This window comes from Syngnathus floridae, chromosome 3 (genome assembly GCF_059516105.1).
Source record: "Syngnathus floridae isolate MCC-2025c chromosome 3, RoL_Sflo_1.0, whole genome shotgun sequence".
NCBI classification, from domain to species: domain Eukaryota; kingdom Metazoa; phylum Chordata; class Actinopteri; order Syngnathiformes; family Syngnathidae; genus Syngnathus; species Syngnathus floridae.
In genome coordinates, this window is record NC_142415.1 from 13,484,858 (window position 1) to 13,497,612 (window position 12,755).

The following is a 12,755-nucleotide window of genomic DNA, read 5'->3' on the forward strand; positions in this document are numbered from 1 at the left end:
AACCAACAACAAATCGTTAATCAGAGCAGCGAGTTAATAGAGAAATAAAATAATAGACACAAACTGCAGTTAAATGTGTCTGGCAGTTGTCGTTTTTGGAGAGAAAACTTATTTTTACAAAGCAGTTGTTACCTTTAGGAGGGACGACTATAGGGTAAATATAGCATTGACCAACTTTTGTGTTTTTTCTTTATTGTTATATAGTACGTATTGTCAAATCGAGTGCCACCTTTCGTATCATATGAAAATTGTGTATCAGGTCACTTCCTCTTCTCAAAGTCTTAAGAGCAGCACATAAAACAGGCTTTTGTTCAATTAGTGTTGCCACTGCGTGTGAAGAAAGGTTTGATTTAGTTATTCTAACCACGACTGTGCTTTTACCAAAGAAAGTCGCCTCTAAACTACAGTCACTCTTTGAAGAAGCACTTCCACCCAAGTCATGTGGTATGTGCCTGAAGCCGCTTGTTTATTTCCATTCAATCATTTTTGTAGCAACTATAACAGCTTTACATAGTCCTCAGCTGCCGTGCGTATTGCTGTCACAGGGAGAACGAGGAAGCCTTTGGGCATCTTTGGGAAAGTTGTGCTAAAAAGGGAATCACTTTCAGACATTTCTTGGGACATTAGGGGCTGCTCGTAGGCAAACATCTTCTGAGGTACTTGGGTCAAATTGTTTATTATGAACAGATTCTTTTGTTCAGACAATAAAAATTTAAGTTCTTACCTGCCGACACTTTCGACTGATACTCCGTCATCTGAAAAAGTATCAGTCGAAACTGTCAGCAGGTAACAACTTCAATTTTTATTGTCTGAACAAAAGAATCTGTTTATATTATTACGAAGACATGATGAATCTCATTAAAATAATACAAATTGTTTATTGTATGGAATCTGCGGTGTATTGTTTATGTGCCCCCATGTACAGTGTTCGCCCAGGCCCTGAACATAATAACTGGTTGAAAAAACTAAAAAATAAAACCTCAAAACTTGTACTTCTGCTTTTTAGGTCATACTGTAAATGTTCAGTTGCCTCCAGTCGCCTGTACTGATAAGAAACAAATATGCAGATGACAGGAATTAGTTCTGCTTTTACTATGAAAGTGTTATGAATATTTTGTTATTTTTTTTGAGGAACACAATCTGTCTTATCTGATAGAGGCACCATTGATGTATAATGCAAGAAAAGTGAAATGAAATGGTTTTAATTAAACCCATAACCAAGTGGTGTTGCTCTGCTGGTTGTAAATAGCTGCTTTAAAAGGAAGGGAATTTCCAGTGGACGTAATAAGATTTATTTTTCTGAGAGTATCAATGAAACATATTGATGACAAAAACTCCTGCTTTAATAATCACACCTATAGGTTTTAATTTTGCTCATTCAAAATGCAAACAAAATCATGAATGGATAAAATACTCTGACAATAAAAAACACAAAATTAACAAAATACACGGATGGATGAATATCTGAAATCGTCTTAACGCAACTCAGACTAAAGGAGTAACATGCTGAACGGATGAGCAGCAATGTCTTGTTCATTAGTAGCACAAAGCGGCTCTGTTCACAGCAAAGAAAATTGTTCACAACTATCCAAACAATAAACTCTATCAAGCTTGGTAAATTAAGGCTACTCATTGCAGAAAACAAAACAAGAGTTATTCGTGTTCATCCTCCAGGGTCAAACCCCAGAGGGTGTATACAAATAACATATTAAACAAAAGCGTAGTGTAATGCAAGCGGATAAGACAAAGTGTAGTAAAGTCATTAAAAATACTCATGCCATCCAAGAATTAGGGTTAAATGTAGCTCTTTGGGGCCTAACTGACTAATTTCCCAACGATAGAATACTATACAATCTCTTTTCATATAGCGGCTGAGCAGCTATTACATCCATCAATGAAATTTCTAAAGTGCCTGTCCCACAAACAGCCTTCCTCTTTCATTTTTTTCTGCCATGTTCAAATCTGAATTGCAGTTATTATGAGAATTCCCTCACAAATCTCGCACAGTCTTGTGTCGAGCAAACCCCGACGCACAAAACGCTTCTTCTGTTTCAGTGAAGGGCATCTCTTTATCTGTAAAGATAAGAAAAGGAAACATCAAATTTGATCTTTTAAAAACATGCTGTCAAAATGACAATAAATTTGAACGAAATTTTGTTGATGATCACATTTTTGGGGAAAACCCTATATTATTATTTTACCTATTAAAAAAACAACCATAAAAATTTGCACATTTTGAGTTCCAAGCGTGTTCACAAAACAAATTGCGTGTATATAACATCCTTTTAGTATGATGACGTGCAGTTCTACACCATTGCAAACTTCAACCATGGTAACATCGGAACATATGGTAATGCCACAGGAACATGACAAAAGAGTACGACTGAGTGACTAATGTCAAAGTTAAGAACACATTTTTTCCTAAATACTTCATAACAGCTGGGAAAATCTCACAGTGTGTTAATGCATTGGCTCCCAAATTAAAGCGCGTTTCAGTCGATTAGGCTGTGGAGCAATGTGGTCGGTGCTTGACTGAGGTACTTAAATTTAGTTTCTGTCTGTGGGGAAAACTAAATGTGATTTGTAGTCATGGCTCTATGGTGTCAGCAGTTGGACACATGCTTGGGAGCAAAAAAAAAGAGTTTTGTAACTCTCAGATGCACTCATTTTAAACAAAGCATCATTTCATTGGCGAGAGCACAATGCCCATTCATACACCGGTACAAATTCATACCTTCCGTGGTACTCTGGCTTATCACTAAGATCACATAAGGACCTTTATTTTGACTTGATTAAAAGTTGAATCACTTATTTAACATCTACGTCGCAGGGGTGTCACACTTATTTTTGTGGCGGGCTGCATCATCGTCATGGTTTGCATCAAAGGGCCATTAAAATTGTCAACCAAATAAATGTATCAACGTCTCACATTGTATAGTATAGGCTACACAACAAACTGATGAATAACTAGTTTTCAAAAGAGAGACCAATAAAAACTATTAAAATATTTAAAAATGAAATATTGAAATCAAATCAAATATTTAAGAATAAAATTTATTTTAAAAAATAAATAGTATTAAAAATTGCTAACAATATCTATTTTTTGAAAAGTGAAAATTAGAAATTTGGGAATTGACATATGAATTTGATGCACAAGTCTGGGTAAGATTAAAGATCAAGAAGATTCAGCAAGACAGTAGCAAAACAAACATGATTGTTTATTGTGAGGAAAATGACAAGAATATCAGACACACTTAATCATCAAGAGGCAAGTATCAAAAAGATCGAATAGTAAATTAAATGTGGATGAATTGTCTTATCAATTACAAATAAAGTGTGCTCTGGTGAACTTGTTGAATAATAATACCCGAGAAGGATTTTAAAAGCTTAATCTAATTGAGTGAAAGAATTTTCTGTAATTTTTAGTTGCAGCACTCGAATGTGGAGAACCCCATGACTGGGTGTGCCTTGGGCCTCCAAATGACCAAACATGCCAATGGGAACAACAACCATTTAACAAAAGCGGCATATACAGTCACTATTCAAATAATAGTTCTCTGAGCTTCTCTGTCACACATCTTTTGTAAGCCGCGCCCAAATATCGTCACTATAGATGCCCTGAGCTGTGCTGACTATCATTGTATCCCATGAAGATTGCGATTTTGTCATCCTCAGATTGAATCAAACAAGAAAGTCAACCCATTCACACACAACTCAACCACTTATTTGTTAGTTTTAAGCAAATCAGCAAAATGTGAGAATAACAGCTAGTTACATAGCTATGGACAGAAATCAATCTACCATTTATACATTTCCATAATTTAGGGAAAAGTTACATAGGAATCCATCCAGAAACTTTATGAGGGACATTTAAGTATATTCGTATCTGCATTCCAAAAGTAATAACTGCCAGGAAATATTTGTTTATTGGTTAGATAATGATCTGCCTGCAATGGAACTTTGAAAATTGTTTTTCTGCTTTTCACGTTTACTCCATGTTATAAACAAATGACATTTGTGGTAATGGCCATGAGATGAAATTATTTCCAGTTTTAAAAAATATAATATCCCAAGTTATAATCCATTGTGGTGGGTCATAAGTGATAGATTTTCACAAGATTTTATTGACTGTCTGGTGAGTATTCCTGAGACGGTATTATGAAGGGCACGGGAACAAGAAATTCACTTTCAAAACAAAACTGAATATGTCCCATTTAATTGCAGGCATGGAAAAGAAAGAGACGTATTGTGTTGTCAATTCAATTTTAATCCGAAAATAATATCTTAAAGACCCAATGTATTCATTTTACTCATAAAATAAAATAATAAAATAAAATAATGTGGCAATTTTGCAAGAGTGTTTTGTTCTGAAAATATTAACCGGAAATTAATCTCTTTTAAATGGTCACCGATTCGATCGATGTGTTGTTGATGACGGGAGAAACAAGGCACGGGCACAAGTACTCACCACACGCGTGGAACATTAAACACAATTAAGAGGTGCCGACTCAATGACAAGTAAGATGAAAACAAACTTAACTTAATATTAGATTATTGCGTCCCGTTCAATTTGCTCACAGTCTGACGTCAAAACATGACTGTTAGCTATGTAGCTTTAGCTTGTTGACATGCAATGTTGGTGGGCCATTTCTGACTTGAATGATCTCCTTCATTGACTTACTAAATGATTCGACACTGCTGCGGATTTTCAGGACATGCACAATAACGTCACGTGTATTGCATTTGATGAAGATCGTAATCATTATTTCCTGTTTTTTGTTTTGTTTTGCAGCTGCAGCTTTCTCAGTGCTGATGGTTGCTTGACAATTGCATGTATTGTTTTTATGATATGAGCACTGAGGTCAGAGCTGTATCAAAATATCTGGCTTGGCAAGATAACGCACGGTTTTGATTGCCGCCTTCAAGGTTTTAATTCAACAATGTTTGTTATTGTAATACTAAGCGTTACTGTACGTCATACTCGGAGAAGTTCAAAATATTTTCACACATGTAGCAAAAGGAGGTAAGAGGAACATTACTTGCAAGTTGCAATGATGCAGCACTCTCATTCCATCAATTCCAAACGTACTCAATTGGATTTGGATCTAACGACAGTCTGGAACACATATAAAAACACATAAAATGTGTGAACATGATCATTATGCATCTCTCGACTTTTGCATGATTGTGAAGTAATACATTGTGGGTTTGCCATACATTATGTATACCACCATTGTTGATCGTAGAAACGACTGTGATATCCTTTTTACGCTCGTTACATGTATGCACAAAAATGCACATATAGTACACAATATAATTAATTTTATTCAATTCAATTTGTGTTTTTGAGATTAATTGGAGCAAGCTAAATTATAAAGGCTGCTCCGGTTTATCTCAGAAGTCCTAGTTTCGTAAAACAGTCAGATTTTCCTATTTTTGATTTGGACTCGTGGATTTTTTTTTAAACAAATTACCTCCTATCAAATCTTTCCAGGTATCACTATCACCACCAATATAGTTGGCTCCCCCCAAAAAGAGACAGACGTTTTATTTCTTTTTAAAAAAGTACATTATTGCAAGCCAACTTTAACCTTATGCATAGTTTGAACATCACCTCTGCCTTCAAATATGGGAAAAAAAACTCACTTAACAATAATGAATCAATTAAAGTTTATTGCTAAATAATGATTGTACTTAAATGTTTGAAAAAATCTGATGAATAGCAATTCATTATCAAAAAGTTAAATACTACTGAACTGTTATTAAAAATGTAATTAAAATGTTTACGTGACTGCAAAATTAAATATGTTTTAAACATTTCATTCAGTGAAATCTCATGTACCTAAATCACCTTCACCACTGCTGGTTGCACCCAAGTAGTGCGGTCTATTGTGTGTCAGTTTCTTCTAGAGGCAATTAATTAACAATTACATTACCAGTTAATGATCTGTTACACTGAATTGACAAAATTCCATTGGTAAACCTTATCAAGATGATTTCACATTGAAATTTATCTGGTGGGGACCTCTGAGTCTGTATTGTGATCAAAATTTACAAATCATTTACAAAATGTTTACTTTATGCTTCTTCAATTAACTAAAGCGTAACAGAAGAAACCGCCGACATGTAATATGATGCTATAATGTCCATTGCGTTCTGTCCTGTCGCACTTAGATGTAGCCGATGAAATGGAGTATGATGAGAGGCTAGCACAGTTCCGCCAAACCCGCCTTAATCCCTTCGATCGCGGAGAGGAAGAGGATGGTACCGAAAGGGGCAGGACGCCCCCACAGCAGGGTAGGTAATATTTACCCCCACACACTATTGACATGTGGATTATGATTTCAAAGTCACAGTTTATTTTTTTAGATTTATCATTCTATCAAGGATTTTACAAAGGCATTTGCTTACCCAGAGGACTTTAAATCCCCGTGCAAGCGTTTGTTTAGTAACAGGCACAAGTTCAAACAAAATCAGTTGGACAATCTTTTCCCAAAAGCTCTACTATGCTGAGCCTACTATGTTGAATCCTGATAAATTATAGTTGCTTTTCAAATCTGTAATGTTTTATCATCCTCCCGCCGTTGTAGTTCCTTTAGTTCCAGTCCTGTCCATTACTATGGTACGAGGGCTCCAATTTATGTTTTTCGAGATAGCATCAGTATGGCTCACAAGAAAGTGAAGCCTGCATGTTATTATGCTATTAAGAAAAACTAAACAGTGTTACTGTTTCGACGGCAGCCATCCGCTAATCTTTTGCTAGTGTAGACTGATCATGTGTTTCAATAATAATTGCCCTTGAAAATATGTTGCGCATACACACTGAAATTCTAATAAATGTTGTATTAGTGTAAAAAAAAAAAAATACAAAGCAATTAAATGAAAAGCAATGTACCTGCTATACGTATTTTATTCCTACCTGTAATTTAGCACTCGACCCACCAGTTGAGAAGAACCGTTCTAAAAACACGAGGATATATTATCCCGTTACTTTTAGGTACATCGTCATTTCAGTATTAAATATTTCCAGGAGCTTACAGCCAAAGGTGAACACCGGCGAAAAATGTACAATGTAAGCTGTTTTGTAACAACTTGTGACTATGCTGCTCTAAAAGTCATAAAGGGATGAAAGCTCAAAGTTCATACAAGAAGTGCTTTTAATGACACAGCGCACTTGGGCATTCTTCTGTTTGTCTTAGAATAATAACGAGGCGAGTCAGTACATGAGAATGTACTTTAGTGACAAGTCATGTGTTTGAAAATACCATTTTTTTGCTCTCCTTTTGCAGAAGCCAGACAGGAGCTGTTTTCTGGGACCAGAATCCAAAGTTCAGACAGAACCATGGATCTTGGTCTAGCTGAAGACCATTTCTCAAGACCCGTGGTAAGCGAGCAGTACTTTTTATTAGTATTGTATGTTATTCAAATGAACTTGGTTAAGTACATCACAGTCAAGATTCAGCTCTTTTTCTCAAATTCTGACCCATAATAGCCAAAATGCTCTGCCCGTCTCCTGACCCCAATGACTTTGTAGCTGTTGCAGTTTGTGGTTATTAGTATTACTCGCCATGTTTCCTCCGCTTTATCATCCTCACGTAGTTGAACTAGCATTAACGGTAGCCACTGATTTCCTCACTGCAGTCAGATGACTGTCGGAAGTCGTCACATGACACGCGGTTGGGGGAGGCCTGCTGTAGAAATGTATCTTCAATCAAACTTGTGTTCTTTTAAATTCACTGCAATCTATCTTGTTGGGTGTTAGAAGAGATGTGTCGCGATTCTGTCTTATCAGAGGTAGCACAAGTTTTGATACTTATCATATAGTTATAGGCTTATTGAAGACTCAACTTCCTGTTTGTTAGTAAAATTACTAATCTGTTAGTAATTTTACTCAGCTTTTTAAAATTTATTTTGCATTTACTTCTCTAACTCGTGTTTCTAAATGCTTTTTAAATATACTTTTATGTGACGACCACTGTGTATGAAATGCACTGTATAAATAAAGCTGCCTTATTTACTATATTCAATTTTCACTCTATTCGTTGGCCGCAGGGTTCATTTGTGGCCTCCGACATAGAGCAACTGAAACTAGCCATCGAGGAGTGCAAGAAGTTGATCTTGGAGCTGCCGGAGCACTCGGAGAGACAAAAGGACACGGTGGTGAAACTCATCCATCTTCGCCTCAAACTGCAGGAGCTGAAGGTTGGTTCTTTTCAATATCAAACATCCCGAATAAGTCAAGTTGAACAAACTGATGGCTGGCTGTGTGACATATTAATCGCGTTCAGATGTTTCAGCCTAAAAAACAGCACAATGAACCATGAAACATGGAAATGGTACAGTAAAGTATCCACGTGAATGTGTGCTATTATTAACAAATACTGTTAAAACACTCACGCGTAAACACATTGACTATTAAAAGCACATGCATGGATCAACAAAACACACACTACAATTTTCTATAAATGTTATGCTTGCAATTTTTGTGTTTGTCTCCAAATAAGGGTATCAAATATCGTTCTCCGACAGGATCCTGATGAGGATGAGCCTAATCTGAGAATGGTTCTTGAGCACAGATTCTCCAAGGAAAAGAGCAAGAGTGTCAAACATACTTGTGACAAATGTAGTACCATTATCTGGGGTCTCATCCAGACATGGTACACCTGCACAGGTGATGCACAAAATCCACTGCACATAAATGTGTTGAATTATACCAGCCACTTTATCAGGTACACCTGCAATCTAATGAGACTCTTTCCAAATGACGAAAAAAGCTAATCAGAATTTTGTTTTTCACTTTTGGAAACCGTAATATATGCAAATTGAGCTCATAGAGTTCCTTAATTCCCCAGTGAATAATTCATAAATCCATCCATTATCTGAACCGCTTGTCCTCACAATTGTTGCGTTGGAGCCTATCCCAGATGTCTTCGGGCTGCAGGCATGGTACACTCTGAACCTTCGCAGTAGATTAATATCTCTGAAGATGTATAGCTTCATTCTGATCCAAAGTAGGCTTTGTTCCACTTTGGCAGCGGTTTGTATCCCCTTATAGTTAAGATGTTGATTCCTGCATTTCCAAGAGGTATTTCCAATGTTCTCCCTCACATACGTTTTCAATTTCTGTCAAATAAATTGCACCCAAAAATGCAACTTACACTTAGGAGCAACATTTGTATCTTGTCAACTTGTGAAGGTGGACCTAATGTTTTGGTTGGTGATTGTTATATTGCACATAAGCCAGCTTTAAATCATTTATTACTCATTATTGTTTTCTTCTATTTAGATGTCGACACACACGGCGCAAACACACACACACACACACGGTTGTGTTCCATTTGTAAGCGTCAGCTAAGTGCATCAATTATCTTTTCATATGAATCATTGTCTTCTTCAGGTTGCTATTACCGCTGCCACAGTAAGTGTATGAACCTGATCACCAAGCCCTGTGTGAGGTCAAAGGTCAGCCATCAGTCAGAGTACGAGCTCAGCATCTGCCCTGAGATCGGACTAGACCGCCAAGACTATCGTTGTGCCGAATGCCGTTCACCCATCTCACTGAGTGAGTACGAATGAGCTGAGAGCCCAGAACACAGAAAACAATTCACACCCATGATACAGCAGTCAACCAATATTTTTTATGTTTCTGGAATTTTTCGTGCATGCCAAATCTGTTCAGTGGTACTCATTTTTACGTCAAAGAAAAATACTTAAATATTTAAATTCCACCAAGAAAAAAAATTACCCAACTACTTGAGGAAGTCTTAGTGAAGATGTAATGTTCAGATGCTGAAAGACAGCTTATGCACTTTGCTATTTATAGTTGATACTTTGTTATGCTCATGAAACTGTGTGCCTACAATATGCACTGTGGGGAATTTTGATGTATTGTTAATCTGATAGGGGGCGTACCAAGTGAAGCCAGACAGTGTGACTACACGGGCCAGTATTTCTGCAGTGCGTGTCACTGGAATGACACGGCCATCATCCCAGCTCGAGTCATCCACAACTGGGAGTTTGAACCACGCAAGGTACCCTCAAATACTTTCTTTTTTGCGCTTTGTTCTATAAAAATAAAAAATAATTTATTGTAGGGTGAAGTAAGCAGTTAAGAGATAAAGCACCAAAACAGATCATCAAGAGTTCAGTAAAAATCGAGAACTTTCCCTGAGTTGTGACTTTGGATTTATAATTTGGCAGTCTATGAAAGTGATGCTGTGTGGTGTGCTGTGCTGTATCTTTCATGCTAATCATTCATTCCTCTGTTCTTCATGCAGGTTTGTCGGTCCTCACTGCGCTACCTGGCCCTGATGATGCCACGGCCCGTGCTGAAGCTGAAAGAAATCAACCCACTGCTTTTTAACTTTGTTGAGGAACTGGTTGAGATCAGAGTAAGTTGCCAGGCAAAGAAGGCTTTGAGTCCTAGACCATTGTGGATACGTTTCTGTGTTTTCTAAAATACAACCTCATTTAATGTGTTTTCACACTCAGCTGTCAATGCCCCACCACAATGCAGTCAATTATACTTTTGCTGGCCCACACATATTTGAGGAGGCCTGTTGAAATATTTTATCTCTCTGGTCTCTAAAAAGAGGACTGTGTTTGTGTTAACAGAAACTTCGCCAGGATATTCTACTGATGAAGCCTTATTTTATTACCTGCAAGGAGGCCATGGAGGCACGACTTTTACTCCAGGTGGGCATGTACAGTGTCATAAACGTTTTTACTTTGACCTACATAATTTTTCTAGTGTCACCCCTCATAGTACATTTTGTACTGTACAGCAGCACCACCTAGTGGGGAAAAGAGTTTAGTCCGTCCCTCCCTATATCCTCCCTCTCTAAGATGGACTTGCTTTGTGTTTCGGGTTCTAGCTTCAAGACCGCCAGCACTTTGTGGAGAACGATGACATGTACTCCCTGCAGGATTTGATTGACATTTCCAGCGGGCGACTGAGCTGCTCCCTCACCGAAGTCCACACCACATTCGCAAAACACATCAAGCTGGACTGCGACGTGAGAGCTCATAAAAAGCACAAACAACGCTTTTCACGATACTATCGCCCTCTTTGAATCACATTTTATTCAACAGTAATATTAATTGCATCTGTAGAGTGAGTTATCCTCAGTTTTGATTGACATCGTTAGAGACCTTTTGATGCATTTGTTGTCCTAAAATTCAGTTTGTGCAGGTGTTCCTAAAGAAGTAGCCTGTTGAGTGAACTGTATGCGCAATCCTGAAGAATTTTCTTTTTTTGTGCGCATGCAGCGTTGCCAAGCCAAAGGCTTTGTGTGTGAGCTGTGTAAGGAGGGAGACATCCTCTTTCCTTTTGACAGTCACACCTCCGTGTGCCATGACTGCTCGGCCGTCTTCCACAGGTTCGTCATCAACAGTCAGACAATTTTGAATAAAAAAAAAAAAAATAACCGATGATTTTCTCTCTTTAGGGATTGTTACTATGACAACTCAACAACGTGTCCACGGTGTGCCCGGATGACCGAGCGTAAACAGGATGAAGACACAAAAGATGCATGAAGGAACTTGAGATTACACTGCGAGAATAAAAGGTCAACAAAAAGGAAACCTGGTACAGTAGCAACCAATAGATTGTCGCCTATTGCCGTTATTGTCTTGATCATCTTGCACGTTACACGCAGGAGTTAAAAGCCTCAATATTATGTAACGACTGCGACAGATACTGAAATGTAAAGATGAAGATGCTACATATCCACTGCTGGTCCAACTACTCGTATTTAACATGAAGAAAAATGTCCGCGTTTTCGACATTCAAGTTACAGGGTTGTAATGTCTGTCATTCCTTAATGTATAACTGGAAATATAATTCAATGTGCTTGTTTTTGTAAGGATACATGCAAAGCTGTGTTAGCATTCATTCCAAATGATAAATTAATTCCATGGAAGTGTATCAAACCCAGTAGATGTGAATACTTGTGCACATTATGTGCCTATGAGATTGTCAGGTTCCAAGGAGCTGTTAACCAAACGTCAGAATACATTTGGCAATATGTTCATAGTTTTTATCATAATATAGCTACAGCACATTTTAGGATGTCAGAAGACACCTTTAATGTCTAAATGTTGACCTAAAATATTTGTTTTAAAATAATGACTCGTTGCTGTGTTATTTTTCAGCATGATGCACTGTTTGTTTTTCCTCAAATCAGTTGACATCAGTGGTGTCAGTGATTTCTATTCTGTTGTAAAAACCATGTTGAGTGATGCATGAATAAAATATTGTAATATTTTAAGGCATCTATTAAGTCATTGCCTTTTCCGTCATCCAAGAGAAGGTCTTACCGATGCTTGTGTAAAAAAAAAAAAACCAAAAAAAACAATCACTTAAACGTAGTTAGTTCATTGACACCAAGGTGCCGCCAAATTGTGATGATTTTATTTAACGGTCCACTGGCCTCAACATTATCTCTCAGATATCACAATGTGGGTAATGATGGCAAAAAGCTCTTTAGTTGCGCAATGTTGAAAGAAAAGGAAACAAGTGAAATAAGCACTGGATGCAGGCATGTGTGAACACAAGGGGGCGCTAAAGTAATTTCACAAAGGCCACCGCTCAAAACTCAATCGATTGAGATGATTTGATCCCCAAACATTGAGTCGGACTATGGTGCGATCACTAATAAAAAGAATGATTCAATGGGAGAAAAAATACCAGAAACACATCCCAAGTCATTGCTCTACAATTTTACACCACTGCAGATTACAACCACAACACAGTG

At 37.4% G+C, this 12,755-nt stretch overlaps 1 protein-coding gene and 1 long non-coding RNA gene across 3 annotated transcripts; one reads left to right on the forward strand and one right to left on the reverse strand.

Annotated features, from left to right (window-relative positions):
* Positions 1-1,225: 1,225 nt before the first annotated feature.
* Positions 1,226-7,111, reverse strand: LOC148400656 (uncharacterized). Its single transcript, XR_015857650.1, has 3 exons — positions 6,920-7,111; positions 5,040-5,116; positions 1,226-2,073 (listed from the first exon to the last, which is right to left on the reverse strand). It is a non-coding gene; the product is annotated as an uncharacterized LOC148400656 (long non-coding RNA).
* Positions 4,381-12,269, forward strand: def8 (differentially expressed in FDCP 8 homolog). 2 transcript variants are annotated; one of them, XM_088371709.1, is made up of 12 exons: positions 4,381-4,518; positions 6,175-6,301; positions 7,290-7,384; positions 8,053-8,202; positions 8,530-8,671; positions 9,398-9,562; positions 9,904-10,031; positions 10,278-10,391; positions 10,615-10,695; positions 10,875-11,015; positions 11,269-11,378; positions 11,448-12,269. In XM_088371709.1, the coding sequence occupies exons 2-12, from the start codon at positions 6,262-6,264 to the stop codon at positions 11,533-11,535; spliced, it is 1,254 nt and encodes a 417-aa protein (XP_088227835.1). In that variant the 5' UTR covers positions 4,381-4,518; positions 6,175-6,261; the 3' UTR covers positions 11,536-12,269. The 2 variants fall into 2 exon arrangements, with proteins under 2 accessions (XP_088227835.1, XP_088227834.1); XM_088371708.1 differs by having other exon boundaries at positions 6,175-6,297.
* Positions 12,270-12,755: the final 486 nt, after the last annotated feature.